Source organism: Galeopterus variegatus, unplaced genomic scaffold (assembly GCF_000696425.1).
Source record: "Galeopterus variegatus unplaced genomic scaffold, G_variegatus-3.0.2 Scaffold6288, whole genome shotgun sequence".
Lineage (NCBI taxonomy): Eukaryota > Metazoa > Chordata > Mammalia > Dermoptera > Cynocephalidae > Galeopterus > Galeopterus variegatus.
This window is the reverse complement of record NW_007732399.1, coordinates 78,342-93,381: the sequence shown is the minus strand read 5'-3', so window position 1 is coordinate 93,381 and position 15,040 is coordinate 78,342. Positions and strand designations below refer to the sequence as shown.

Genomic DNA, 15,040 nt, shown 5'->3' with positions numbered 1-15,040 from the left:
TTTGTTTTCTGTCCTGAATTTTTCCTGCAGCGCTCTTTGTTTTTGCTCCTGATCCTGTTTTCTAGCATGCTGTATGTTAGATATATTTCTGTGCATAAGATTATAAGGCATGTACTCACAGTTCAACAGAGTTCATTAAGGTTTTACTGTACCAGTACTTTACACTTGGGAACTGCAAAACCTTTTCCCCAGTACTCTCCCCATCAACTGAAAGAGCTATATGGCATTTAAATTCTGTGCTGAATCTGGTATAGATAGTAAAAACCTGCTGTAGAATTTTTATCTTAAAAACCCTATACCCAGCACCAGTAAAATAAAAGGGATTCTGGTGTAATTGGTATTCAAAATGATCAAGTTCCCTTTTTCACACTCATGATAAGTAGAAGCTTAAAGCGTTAACAACATATTATTCCCCTATTTTTAGTTTGTTCATTTACAACTGAATAAAAATCTTGGATTAAAATTATTCTTAGCCATTAAAAATTTACTAGTTGTCTTATTTGGCATATTATTACAACTTGGAAAGGATAATTTGAAACAAGATTTTAAGTTAACTGAAATATGGAATTTGAATTTATACTCAAAATTCTTATGAAAGGCCTTGCTTAATAAGTATGATTAAACTTTGCTTTTAAAAATTTGTATATTCCCTAGACTTCTTTATAAGAATCATGTGAATAAGTATATCATGTTTATTACATTATTTCACATTAACCATCATTTAAATTTCCTACACATGTAAATGTGTATTTTTGTAGTTACTCATCAAGTATCTGTGAGGCAACGACTGTAAAGAACAGACGTCAGGCATCTGCCAGTATTTGCCTGCTGTGCTTTCCTGGCCACCCAGTTTCTTTGTTTTCAGTGTGCGTGCAAGTCACTACTGTTTCTGAAAACACTAAGGAAGGATACATATATGTGTACAGGTACATGTATGGAGAAAACCAGTTTACAGATATATATATTTGGGCTATAAGGGACTATCTCCCACCTTCTTGGACTCCCAAGCAGGGGAATTAATTGAAGATTAGGAGGGTCTTTTGAGTGATTGGCTTAGATTTTCAGGGAGGTGGTTAGAGACTAACTTCTCATTGACCTTCATGAGTTTTCATTGCATCTCTTCTCTGACTATTCTCTCTTATCTAATTCCTGAATTTGGAGTCAGACCCAGGCTTTTTTAACTTAAAAATTTGCACACACAGTTAATTCTGCATAAAACTTTAAGTCTTAAAAAAACAAAATAAAAAACTTAAAGGAGCACTGAACTGGAGCACAAAGTACTTGGGTTTCAGGCCTAGCCCTGTAAGTCAACTAGTAGTGTGAGTTTGGGCAAGTTCTTTCATCTATCCATGTCCACTTTGCTCATTTTTCAAAGAGGGGTGGCTTTGCAAATGGCTAAGGCTCCTTGAAGCTCTAACATCTGCCTTATGACTTTTGGCACTGTATTCACGAAGATAAAGTGACAGTTCTTAAACGGGAAGGCCAAGCATGGGACTTCTGGTTTGCATTTCCCGAACTGCCAGAGATTTCAGCATAGGGATGGCTGCTACCCAGGTTACGCTTCAGAATGATATGTTCTCTGCCAGGGAATTCTTTCCAGAAGAGAAAAGAGTATGGAAATTTTTGTAAGGACATAACTGAAATGTATTATCTAGTATATTTACCATGGCAGATGATTTGCATATAAAGAACTGGCTGTTCCTACAGCTAAGCAATAATGTTTGTATTTGGTTTCAATTTGCAGGTTATTTAAGTGAGTTTTGAGAAGCCTTTACACTTAGTGCAGAGTGTTCTAAAACCCAGTGAAAAATAATATCATCAGTAGCTAATCATATTCTCCATTAATGAGAAAAAAGTTATGGATTGCAATTTAATTCTCAGTCTTTTGATCACCACTATTAGTTAGGTATTCAGTGCAGCTTAGCTGCCAACATAATTTTTATTTATATTGTTATTGCTTATTTTATGGCACTCTATGTATTTTATATGTGTGTATTTTATATATGAAATATATACATATCTTATGCTTTATAATGAAAGATCAGATAAAAATTGAGATTGAATGCACAAAATGCTTTTATTATTCTAAGCAAATAAATAAGTTCAATTGCATTTCCCATTAGCCAGCACCTCAGCTCATTTATACATACAGTAGTTCACTGGATTGCATACACAGTGAACAACTGAAAAAAGTGATCTGTTTCCATCATTAATCTGATACTCTAGTGCAAAAATTCAAACTCCCTATTAGAATACAGGTAGTAGTAATTAAAAAGAAAATTTGTTGGTGTCTCCCACTAACATTTTAAGATTTAGAACTTAACCATGAAATACATATCTGGAAATGAGGACAGAAAATAGCATTTTAAGATGATGTATTTCTTCTGTAAACCTCAAAATTATTTCTAGAGGGAACCTGCTGACCAGAAAATTAAATTAGAATTTTGTACATCCTCAGATGTACAAATAGAGTTAAAGGACCAACCCTGCCCCGACCCCTCCAAAAAAGAAAGAAAAACATGTTTTCTCCCTTTTTACAGATATCAACACACACAGTTTATTCTCACAATTTTTCTCAAGTAGGGTATTAATGAGGGTAAGTAGCCAATAGTGGCAGGGCTAGGTGTACTTCAGATTCTGAGTGCAACAAGGCCAAGCCCCTTCATTCCATGCAAAGAACTTTCATGCATATAGGTTAGTGCATATAATGTGATTATAGAGTCAGGAAGTTCTTTAACATTTTGCTTTTCACCGGGCAAGTTAATTCATCCAGCATATTCTGAATAGTGACATAGCATTTTTCACAAAGCCTGCGATTAACTTTCATGTTAATAACTCCTCAAAAATGCCAAGCATTATATTGTAAAATCCCCAAAAGTGCCAAGCATTATATTGTAATTAAACAGTGAATGTCTGCCTTTATGGGTATTTTACAGGTTTAGTTACAAAACTGAACATGTGTGTATTTATTTTTAAAGCTCAAATATTTAAACTTGCAGAAGTTGTGCCCACAAGCAATTGAAAGTATAAAGCAGGTTTTAATAAAATGTAGTAAATGAACACTTAATTGCAGATACATTGCGTTTTATTCGAAGCTGTTTTTATAGCAGTGTAACCCTCCCTTTCATAAATTAGCCATAATGTCTCCAGCAAAAGATTGGGATGTTCATCCTTTTACTGTCTCTGCATGTAAATGGACATAACTGAATCCTGTTAAACACCTTGATAAATTGTACAGGGCCATTTTTGGGACCAAGCAACAGTAAAAATTTTAAAGGTAATGAAAGCAAATACTTAGAAATTTTAGTTTTGTTGAATGACAAGTGAAATGAAACTTGTTAATATGAATGTGAAAATAGGGAAAAAAGTGTAAAATTGCTTCTGCTTATTCTCCCAAGCAAGATTTCTGAGTGAAGATATCTTACTTTGTTTCTTATGCAATTCACATTGCATCTGTGGATTTTGTTCTTTTGAAAAAATATATCTGTACAGCCTTCTTTAAGTTACCATATGCCTGAAGGTAATTCATCTTTTTCCCCCATATTCTTTCCATTGCATAAGTATGAGGTGTACAGAGCAATGCAAGAATAGGTGACTCCAGTCGAAGATAAGAAAATAGAATGGCTATTCTAGGTTGTGAGTTTTCAGATGTGCTCATAATTCAGGTGCACAGTGGTAGCGACAGCAGACACCTCAAGGAATCCAGGGACACTAGAGGTTGAGCGGCAGGCTGCGAAGTGACTTTTCAAAAGACTGGCTAGTAACACCGTTCTGTACTGGATACAGACCGCTATGTTAACCATGCAGCTTCTGTGGCTCATGCATTGCCTTATGATCTGTAGTCCTTTTTGCTGTAGGGCTTGTTGCGCAATATGTTATCAATCTCATTTACCACAAGTGATGTCATCTTTGGGAGAACCTGAGAGCAGGAGAGAAGTAGAAAGGATGTAGTTAGTACTGTTGATAATTTGTTTTTTTGTGCTAAATGTTAAGCAAAGTCATCTATATACATTTATAAGCCACAGCTGGAACGTAAGCTCCCCACTGGACTGGTCAGGAGCATTTCTCGTCAACTGAATAAATGAAGGCATTAATGAAGGCTCATAGAAACGTACAACAGCTCTATCCTATGATGTAATGTATAATTTATATGTTATGTAAATATAATGTGAGCCACATGTAATTTTAACTTTTCTAGTGGCTACTTTTAAAAAGAAGAAACAGGTGAAATTAATACATGTTTTTACTCCATTATATCCAAAGCCTTACCGTTTCAACATGTAATTGTTATAGAAAATTAAGATACTTTACATTTAATTTATTTCTGTTAAATCTTTCAAATCCTGTGAACACTTTACACTTCCAGCACATCTCCATTTGGACTAGCCACATGTGTCTAGAAGCTACAGTAGTGGACAGCACAGGTCTAAAGATTGAGGAGAAACTCATTCTGACTTATGGTCAGAACCCTGGTGAAAGGTGGCCAGACCTTAACAGGCATCCCAGGTACATGGAATAGTGTGAAAAAATGAAGTCAATGAAATGGAACAAAAGTGTAGAGTGGTGGAGGTGTGGGAATTGCAGGAATAGGGGGAAGGGAAATTGGGGTAAAGAGTGTGGAAAGCCTTGAATGCTGTTTTATAGAGTTGGAATTTTGTCCTGTAGGAAGTGTAAAACCTCTCAAGACTTGAGATCTGGGAGTGACCACATCAGACACCTAGAGGTAGTTTGAAGGATGAGTTGGAGGAGGTTGAAAGGGGACAGAGATGTTAGATGCATTGCAATCCAAGCCAGAGATGATAATGCCTTCACTCAGATAGTGGCAGTGGAGTGGAAAAGGAGAGTGGATCTGAGACATTTTGGAGGATGATGGTGGTTTTAAGACTGCCTGGCTAAAAGGACGGGAGATTGGAAACCAAAGAAGTAGTTTGGGGAATAAGAAATGTGGAGCAGGATGTGTTGAGTTTAAGGTTCCTGTGGGATATCCATGCAAAAATGACTTGTAGGCAGCTGGAAGTACAGCTGTGGAGCTTAGTAGTTGCCGGAGGACTGGAATTGAGGATTTGTGAGTCATTTGCACAGACATGCTAATTGAAGCTCTGGGAAAGTATGTGCTCATCCAGGGCTGGCATTTATTGTGAGAAGTGGGCCAAGGGCGCACATTACATCATAAGAGAAGGAACAAAGGCAGACTTTATCGCTGGCATAGTCTGACCCTGTGTGGAGACTGTGGTGAAATAGAATTATGATGACCGATTCTGAGGTTTCAGCCTCACCCTTCCTCTGCTGCAATTATGTTGGCCAAGGTGACCTTGTCTCCACTTAAGTGCTATCCTCAGAAGCCTTAGGGTTTGGCAAAATAGTAGACCTACCCAGCCTTGGAAGCCTTTGGTTCTGCTTAACATTTTCCTATCCAAAGCTAAAGGAGGAGTTTGATTTCCCACTAGCTCTGGAGTCTCAGAGGGTCTAAACAGCTAATGTGTTATTTAAAGTAAGATTGTAACAACGAGACCAAAATCTAGAAATTAGATTTGTTAAAGATTTGTTCCAGGGGGTTAGCCATGTGAGGATAAAAGTTCTTCATTCATTACACCAAAGTAAGTTTCAGATAGAAAAGAGATTTGAACAATAAAAAAAGAAACTATAAAAGTACTTGAATAAAACATGAAAAAATAGGTACAGGTTGAGAATCCGTAACCCCCAAATTTGAAATCTGAAATGCTCCCAAATCCAAAACTTTTTGAGCACTAAAATGTTCATTTCGGATTTTTGGATTAGGGATGCTTAATCATATATATTCTGCAAATATTCCAAAATCCAAAACACTTCTAGTCCCCAAATTGTGGATAAGGGATACTCAACCTGTATATAGTGTTGCAAGATGAAAATTTTCAGAATCCAGAATTTTATATGAAATCACCCAGTTTGTTAATGTTGGCAAGTATTTTTAAACATTGTAAAACTACGGATTTAACAAACACCTCTCAGGCTACCGGTTTTGCAACCTTGGTGTTTAAACTGCCTGGGATAATGGGTGGGGTGAGGGGAGGTCTGGCTAGCATTGCCAGCATTGGCAAGGTATTAGGGAAATCCTCCCAGGATTGGGTCTCTGTTGATCTGAACCTTGGAGATGGAGTAAGATTTTGCCAGGCTGGGGTGATGGTCACTTTGCAAGCAGAGGACCGCTGTTACATCTGGGGATCTGAGTGGTTCATGGTGACTATAGATAAGGGTTGTGGGGAGGTGTGTTGGGGGTGATGAGGCATGGAGATGAAGGGCCTGTTTGCTGAGGTGACTGGACTCCTCTCCTTCTGAGGGGAAGCCTCAGAAGGGTCTCAAGGCTGATGGGGATAGGTTAGTCTGTCCACTTTTGAGGTGGAGGTAGGGATATTGGGGACCCGTGCAGGTGATGGTGGGCTGCTTGCAGCTGTGGTTTCTTCTCTCCAGTGTCTCCCACTTGTCAAGGTTCTGATTATATACACTCCTCCAGCTTTTGCATGCCTTAGGCACATTTCATCCCTTGGAGCAGCTGCCTTTCCAGCCTAATAGAAATTTCCTTTCCTTAAAACTGCTGGCACTCCACACTTTCCATCCTTTTGCAGCCAATCCCACCACTGCTGGGCACCCCCAGCCACCCAGTCAATTTTTTGCCACATTGAGGGTCCCAATCACAACTTGTCTAAGGTGGGCTCTTCAGTTCTGGGCATGTGGGTAGAGCAGAAATGGGGAGGGTGGGTAAGCCTGCATGGTAGCAGCCTCCCTGCTTGGATAACCGCCCTGTTTTCTTACCCTTTGGGCATGGGAGCCCAGTTCTGCTACCAGCCAGAGCCTTGCAAGGGAGGAAATGCTTTGGCAAGAAAACTGACTCAGTTTTCCTCTGAAATTCCTCAGTATCCCCATCCCCCTCATTTACCTGGTGTAGTCCCACAGATTTAAAGCTTAGCCTAAGAGTTACCTCTTTATGCCATCCCCAGGCAGTGCGACCTTCCCCTGGGATGGCAGTGATCACCCTGTATTAGCATGATAGGAATTCTCAATCCCTCTCTCTTCCTGCCAAGCCATGTCGTCTCTCTTTCCAAAACCTGCAGAATCCATCCACTTCCTCCACCTCCATGGCCATCACCCTCATCCAGGCCACCATCACCTTTCATCTGGATGACTGCCCTTGCCCTTCATTCTACTTTCCACACGGTAGCCAGAGTGATCTTTCAACATTCAGATAGGAGCATGTCACTCCTTGCAGTGCCCTCCAAAGGATTTGTTACGTGCAGAAGAAATTGCTCTCTGCAGTGTCCTGCGAGATCCTGCACCTGCCTGCCTCTCCACTTTATTGCATCCGTTGGCCCCTTTGCTCACTACATGCTGGCTACACTGGTTTGAGGCCCATAGTTCCTGGAAAAAGCCAAGTTTCTTCCCATCTTGGGACTTTGCACTGCTCCTCCCTGTGCCTGGTTTCCTGCCTCTCCACTTTATTGCATCCGTTGGCCCCTTTGCTCACTACATGCTGGCTACACTGGCTTGAGGCCCATAGTTCCTGGAAAAAGCCAAGTTTCTTCCCATCTTGGGCCTTTGCACTGCTCCTCCCTGTGCCTGGTTCGTGCTTCCCTGGGCTCCTCACATGCTGCGTGAAGGCATGTGAATAAACGTGAAGGCATGTAAGGAAGGAAGGCATGTGAAGGCCTCGGAATAAACATCCCAGAAGGGACTTTGGCAAAGACATTGTTTAAAGTAGGCCCACCCCTTTCTCTGTTAATCTCTATTATGACATCCTATTTATTAATAGCCCTTTTCACAATCTCAAATTATTTTGTATGTTTATTATCTGTTTCTCCTACTGGAATGTAAGCCCCTTGAAAGTTGGATGATATCTTGTTTCCTGTGGTGTCCCCAGTACCTGGTACCTAGTAGGGTCTCAAGGATCTGCTGAATGAATGGAGTAGATTCACTTTTTCTCAGCCAGCCTTTGAGCTCTTTGAAGGTAAGGTACTGTTCATTCATCTCAGTGTTCCCACTGCCTAGCATGGTGCTAGACATAGAGTAAGTGCTCCATAAACACTAAGGGAATTGAAATCATTGGATTGAATTGAGTTCTTTTGTGTACAGACTGTTCCCCTATCTTCTCATCATCACTGTGTTGCCTTATCTTTTCCCAGAGCATAAGTGAAAATCAGAGAAAGTAGGGTGGCATTTGTGAGAGGGAGCATTCCGCATGCAGGGACGGGGGACCGACAGAAGCTAGGAGGAATTGTGGGCTGGGGGAGTTCTTGGAAGCAGGGAGGCGGAGGTGATGACAGCCGCACCGTGCTAACGAAGGTGGTGGAGAGGAGGTCTGCGCCGTTTATCCCCCAGCATGTTCTGGGCTATTTTTAAAAAGGTTTTTAAATATTCTACGTTTAATCAAATTTGTCCCCACTTCCTTCTGTTTCCTTTTGGGATAGGTAACAGGCCTTCCTGCTTGTTTCAGGGGCAGGTGGACAGGGGAAAAGCTTTGAGACGGTTCTGTTCCCCGGTGAGCAAGAGGGAAACAGACACCCTTGCCTGTTTGGGCAGGTAGTGGCTATGGTGAGAGTAGCAGGCAGATCATTCTTAGGGCCTTCAGCAGGGCCGAGAGTGGGCAGGCTCAAGACTGAGATGTAGCCTCTGGGAAAGGGAGTTGGTCTGAACACATAAAACCCCACACCTCTCCTTAGGTAGCACTCCCAGGAACGTCCCTTGTCTCCCACCTTCCCTTCCTCCTGTCCCTACAGGCTCCCCAGAGTAGTGCTGCAGGCTCTATCCAATGCCCTGGACTGCAGACCGTCCATGTGGGGGAGGGAGTGGGGTTGGGCTTCCTGAATTTGCTTCTACACAGGTGTGATCCTGCAAATTCAGAATAGAATTTTGAGTCCATTTCTCTTAAAACTCAGCAAATTTTCATTCACTCAACAGATATTTCTTGAATATTAACTAAGGCCATATAGTGTGATAGGATAGGAACTGGAAATCAGTGGAGAAGCTAGAAAGACACAGGTCTTTGACCTCGGGGCTTACAGTACAGCAGGGGAGACAGACAATTATACTACCTTATCATAAGTGTTATGATGGGAGGGGGATACAGTATTCTATGGGAAGAGAAAGGGGGGCTTGGCATACAATAGGTTGGTAATAAATATTAAAAATTTGTGGGAAGGACAAATGGGTAAATGATGCATGTATATCATCCTATGACTTAAATTTCGAGCAGGTTATTAAGCAGGCTTTTATGGTCAGGCTTGGGAAGTCAGTTGCCAGGTATAACATTGGAATGCATTGTCTTACAGAAGCAAACCATCCTGGGAAATGAGCTTTGGGAATATTGCCTATTAATAAGCAGAGGACATCCCTGGATCCATGTATGGTGAAAGTTCTGTTGCTTCTTATGTCCCCCTCATCCCCACCCTGAAGGACAGGTGGGAAGAGATGGGACACTGCTTGGAGACATCTTCAAAAGGACTATGAAATTTCCTGAAATTTGCTAGAAAGGGCTACAGTACTTGCCTGAATGGCACCGAGGTTTTCAATGAGTTGTTCAGGAGTGGATGATCCTAGCAGCACGGAACTCACACCCTCATTTCTCAGGCACCAGGCTGGAAAGAGAGAACACTGGGGTCAGGTGTCAAAGCACTTCTGAAATACTGATTAGCTTATAAACACCAGCCACAGCTATGTTTGTTGCAACCAAAATTTGTTAACATTTTTTTTTTTTTTGTGGAGGATGCACAGTGCTTTCTAGGATTAAAAACCTGTGCAGCATCCCCTGTTGTGTAGAAGATTTGACAGGATCTGTGCATTTGAATTGTGGGCTTAGGCCTTCTACATGAGGCTTTGCCCCAACAACTGGCGCATTCAGTCTAGCTCCTCACCCTAGGAACACGTCCTTGTTCCTGAAAACACCTCACACTGCTCACCAGCAGATATCTGGATTCCTCTTTCCACCTTAGCCCATAGTCTGTGTTTTTCATCTTATTCGTTATCTCACTTTTCTCCTGTTGTGTGGACTCCTCATAGATTCTGGTGTCTGGTTCCTTTGTTTTCACCTACCTGTCCACCTCCCGGGACCTCCCTTTCTTCCTAACTCGAGATTCATCATGAGTTGATTATTAAATTACTCCCTCACAACCCTTAGACTCTCTCTCCTCTTCCTCCCTCTGCTTCTCTAGCAAGTCCCCATCAATACTGTGTCTGTGTTTTCTCCTCCTTCTCCAGGGCATCTGAGCGTGCTGAGGAGAACCAAACAATGGTCTGGTGCCTCCATGCGTTCATGTCTCTACCCCTGGCTGGACCTCAGCCAGCCTGGCAACCTCTAGCCCTTGTCATCTTCCTTCTCCTTTTCCTGAAATGACCTGACAGCCTCTACCCTTAAGCCCTCTATTCAACCCCTGCCCTGTCACTCTCAGCAGGTGACCTTTCCTCCTAAAATGTAGAAAATTAAGTTCATCCAGTAGAATGTTCCTTAATTCTCTGCTCTCCTACCTACACAGGAGTCCACATCGCATCCTCCAGTTTCAGAGGAGCATGTGCACTGTTTTAGTTCAAGGCCAAACTGCCTTGGATCCATCACTTTTTCACCTTTTCTCAGACTTGATTTATACATTCTTTTCTCTCTCTCTTTCTCTCCTGGATTATTTTTTCTTACTGCCTTTTTTTCTGTCAACAGAACATGCTCAAATTTCTCCCATCCTAAAATAAACTTCCTCTGACTCTTCATACCTGCCAAAATACTGCCCCAATCTTCTTTCCTTCTTAAACTTTTAAAAGGTCAGTTTAGAGTCCCTTACTCACCTTCTCCACATCCCAGTTCCTTCCTACCGTGTCCCTGAAGCCAGGGTCCCCAGGAACCTTCTTGTTACAGTGGACTTCTCAGTCCTTAGCTGCCTGGAACGAGATGTTGCTACACACTGGTAGGTACTGTGTCTGCTGGTCTCCCTGCTGGGTGTCCCTCGGGCACTGTAAACTTCTTGCTACTAAGCCTGGTCCTGCTGTGTTCCCAGTCTCATTGGATAGCATCACCAGCAACTTGGCACTCACAATCTGGAAACTTGGGAGTAATCCATAGGGTCTGTCCTTTTCTGATTCCTCTTGTCCTTTTAATTGCCAAGTCTAGTTGATTATCCCTCCAAAATATTTCTCTAATTCAGTGGTCCTCAGACTTTAGCATGCATCAGAATCATCTGGAGGGCTTGTGAGACATTGATTGCTGTGTCTTGTCCCCAGAGTTTCTGATTCTAACAAGCTTCTAAGTGATGCTTATGCTGATGATCTGAGACCATGTTTTTGTTTTAAAATAACTATTGAGGTAAAATTTACTCATTTTAAGTGTACATTAAGTCATTTTTAGTAAATTTACCAGCCATCACCATTTTTAGTGTACAGCCTTTGTCATTTTTAATCCAGTTTTTTAGAACATTTCCATCACCCCAATAAAATCCCTATCCCTACCTCCATTCCCAGGCAACCACCAATCTAATTTTAACCACTGGATTTGTCTTTTCTGGGCATTTCATCTAACTGGAATCATGCAATATGTGATCTTTCGTATCTGGCTTCTTTCACTTAGCATATATATATATGTTCTCTAGTTTCCCCGTGTGTCAGTGCATCATTTCTTTTTATTGCTGAATAGTATTCCATTGTGTGGATATGGGGACCACTGCTCAGGTCCATCCCTCTTGATCCCCGTCACCACTGCCTTCATTCAGGCCCTCACCATCTCTCTCCTGCATAGCTGGCTTTCCTACCTCTTGGATCATCCTCTGCACTTCCCCCATACAGTTTTCACACATCCAGCAGCATCTCTAAACACAGATCTCTAAGTACAGACCACTTCCCTTGCCAAAAGTTCCTCAGTGTGTGCCCGACATCATCATTGTCCTGTAAGATGAAATTCTCGTCCTGTAAGATGAAATTCTCGTTTCTTACCCCAGCAAGCCTTACTTTCTTGCCCATCTCTGCGGCTTCTTATCTCTCTATCTTGAACTTTGTGCTTCAGGAGCACTGAACTGTTTGTAAATCACTCCATCCTTAAACATCATGCTGTTTTTCTCCTCTTCCTTTTGTCCCTCCTTCTAGAGCCCTTTGCTCAAGCTGTCCCCTTTGCCAGGAATGCCTTTTTTTTTTTTGTCTTTTTTCGTGTCCGGCAACGGATCGCAACCCTCAGTGTCGCACCCGGACCGGACCGGGACCGGCAACGGGATCGCAACCCTCGGCGTTGCTCCCACACCTCGCTCAGCCAGTGAGCGGGAACCGGTCTGTATGTGGGATCCGAACCCTCGGCGGGAGTGCCGCCGCGCTTCCCAAGTGGCGCACTGTAGCAGTGTGCCACTGGGCCGGCCCAGGAATGCCTTTTTGCCTCCTCCCTTCCTTTGCCTCACTGATATCTACTCATCATTTAAGATTCCCCAGGGAGTCCTGTCATCTCCTAAAGTCCTTCCCTGAATCCTAGGCTGGGTTGGGTGCCCTACTCTTTAATTTCCTAGCCCCCTGTGTCCTTGTCAATACTACAACACTGATTAAAATGATCTGTTTTTTTTTCTTGACTTGCCCACCAGGCTTTTATTTGCAGTTGGATGCTCAGCAGCCAGCCCAATACCTGGCACATAGTAGGCACTTATTAAATGTTTGTTGACTAAACAGGCACAGATGTCTGTGAGCACCTCTTCTGCCCCATTTGCTCAAGACCATGCTGTCTACTGATACTCTTAAGCTGTTACTATGCCTGGGCCTTTTATGGCAACCACTAGCTAAACTTCCATATGGGCAGAAAAGTGCTCTATAAAGGCTCCAATTCAAGTGATCCAGGGTGTGTGCGCTTGCACACTCTTTTTTTGTCTGCATTACTTCCTGTTTTGCACTTAGAACCCTTTTTTGGCTGTAGTGGGAGTTATGAAGACAAAGCAGGGTTCTGGGCAAATTATTACCCATAAACTACCTGATGTCAACAGCAGCAGATTCTCTGACTGGCTGTAGGGTACAGGAAAACCCACTGGGCGGAGCTGGCCAACTCCACGGGTAACACCTGCAGCTGACTCTGGATAATCAGCATCTCTACCTAATTGTCACCAGCAGGCACGTCCAGAGTGCCTGTTGACTATAGAGGTGTGAATGTTGGCTCATGTGTGGGTGTGTGACTTGGGGAGCCAGCACACGGCTGGGTTCAGGGAGTTTGTTTCCTGTCAGGGATCTCCCTCCCCCACATCCTCCGAGCAGATCAAAGGTCATATGCCTGCAAATCATTTCCCTTTTGATTCTGAGAGTTCTGTGGTTAAAAACAAAACTACTTGTTTATAAAGAAAGAAGAAAAAAAAAATGGCAAGAAAGACATCTGGGGTCATAGAGGGAGGAGAAGGAGAAAGAAAAAGCATGCTTTAATTTAAACAGACTGTAAGGAAGGTATTTCATGTATATCTAACATCCACTGAAAGTCTAAATCTCATAAAGATTTCCTTTCTAGAAAAACAATGTTCTTCATCTCTTCCAGAGCTAAATTTAATACACCCTTTTACCTTACTACCTAAACATCATATTTATGACTATGCAGAATATGTGTTTCTCTTTGTGCATGTTGTTTTGACTGCATGTCATGGCTAGGAGCATACAGGATTTCAGGTCTGGAGTGTCTGATTCTTTGCAAAAATATCATCGTTCATCATCACCACCACCACCACCACTTACAGAGCACCTACTCTTTGCTTTACGTATATAATCTACCTTTACTCAGCAAGTTTGTAAGCTTTGTACCCATTTTACAGATGAGAAGATTTATGTCAGGTTAAGTAATTTGCCTATGGTCAAATAGCTAATATTTTTTGCTGTGCTTGTTAAAGCTGTACAAATGCTAACTAATCATATTAAATATATTTTTTGATTTTTTCTTAAAGAAAGGATTAAAATGGCATAATAGTCATACATAGACTTGGGTATACAGCATTCTGCCCCCACTCCCCACCAGAACTACCCCGTTTCCATCTCTCTATGACTGTGAACTGGAACTAACATTTCCCTGACTGCCAACCTCAGAAGGGCCAAGCTACCAACAGTCTATTAAATTATTTTATTGCATAGACTTTATCCTGAACATTTTATCTCATTGGGTCACTGTATCTGATTTGTCACAATTTCTGTTTCTTAATCCTCAGGAATTTTTTCCAGAATCGACATTCATCTTATTCCTTTCTCACTACTACCACATGAATTCTTTGGTTTCTTCATTTGTAAAGTGGACATAATAATAGCAAATCCATCAGTGATATCTGTAAGGTAGGGCTAGTAATAGTATACACCTCACAGGATTGTTTTGATGATTAAGGAGACAAGACAGTGAGCATGAAGTGCTTATCACAGAGTTTGGCAAATATTCCCAGCAAAGAAACTGAAAGTCTAAACACTTTTTTTTTTTTTTTTTGTCTTTTTTCGTGTCCGGCAACGGATCGCAACCCTCAGTGTCGCGCCCGTACTGGGACCGGCAACGGGATTGCAACCCTCAGTGTTGCTCCCGCACCTCGCTCAGCCAGTGAGCAGGAACCGGTCTGTACGTGGGATCCGAACCCTTGGCGGGAGCGCCGCCACGCTCCCAAGCGGTGCACTGCAGCAGTGCGCCACCGGGCCGGCCCTCTAAACACTTTTGTGTCCAATGTGGCTGTTGAACACGTGAGATGTGTCTAGCCTGAGTTGAGATATGCTGTAGGTGTAAAATACATCCTGGATTTTGAACACTTAGTATGAAAAAAAGGAGTGTAAAATATCTCGATTTTTTATATTTATTACATGTTGAAATGATAATATTTTGGTTATATTGGGTTAAGTAAAATCCATTAAAATCAATTTCACCTGTTTCCTTTTTGCTTTTTTAATGTGGTCACTGGAAAATTTAAAAGTAAATATGTGGTTTATATTATCTTTTTGTTGGACAGTGCTGGTGCATGTGGTTTTCAATTGTTACCAGTGACCATGACCTTTCATGGACTCCACAGCATTAGAGGAGCAGTTTTCATGGTCCTCAAGAAGTTTCAGGGTGAAGCTATTC

At 41.9% G+C, this 15,040-nt stretch overlaps 1 protein-coding gene across 1 annotated transcript in view; it reads right to left on the bottom strand.

Annotated features, from left to right (window-relative positions):
* Positions 1 to 2,052: 2,052 nt before the first annotated feature.
* LOC103606098 (voltage-gated potassium channel subunit beta-1) overlaps positions 2,053 to 15,040 on the bottom strand; it is a 78,936-nt gene continuing 65,948 nt past the window's right edge. Inside the window, exons 11-12 of the mRNA XM_008590693.1 lie at positions 9,517 to 9,605; positions 2,053 to 3,919 (exon numbers count right to left, since the gene is read on the bottom strand). Coding sequence (XP_008588915.1) covers positions 3,830 to 3,919; positions 9,517 to 9,605 — 179 coding nt within the window. The 3' untranslated portion in view covers positions 2,053 to 3,829. The remainder of the gene's footprint in view (positions 3,920 to 9,516; positions 9,606 to 15,040) is intronic.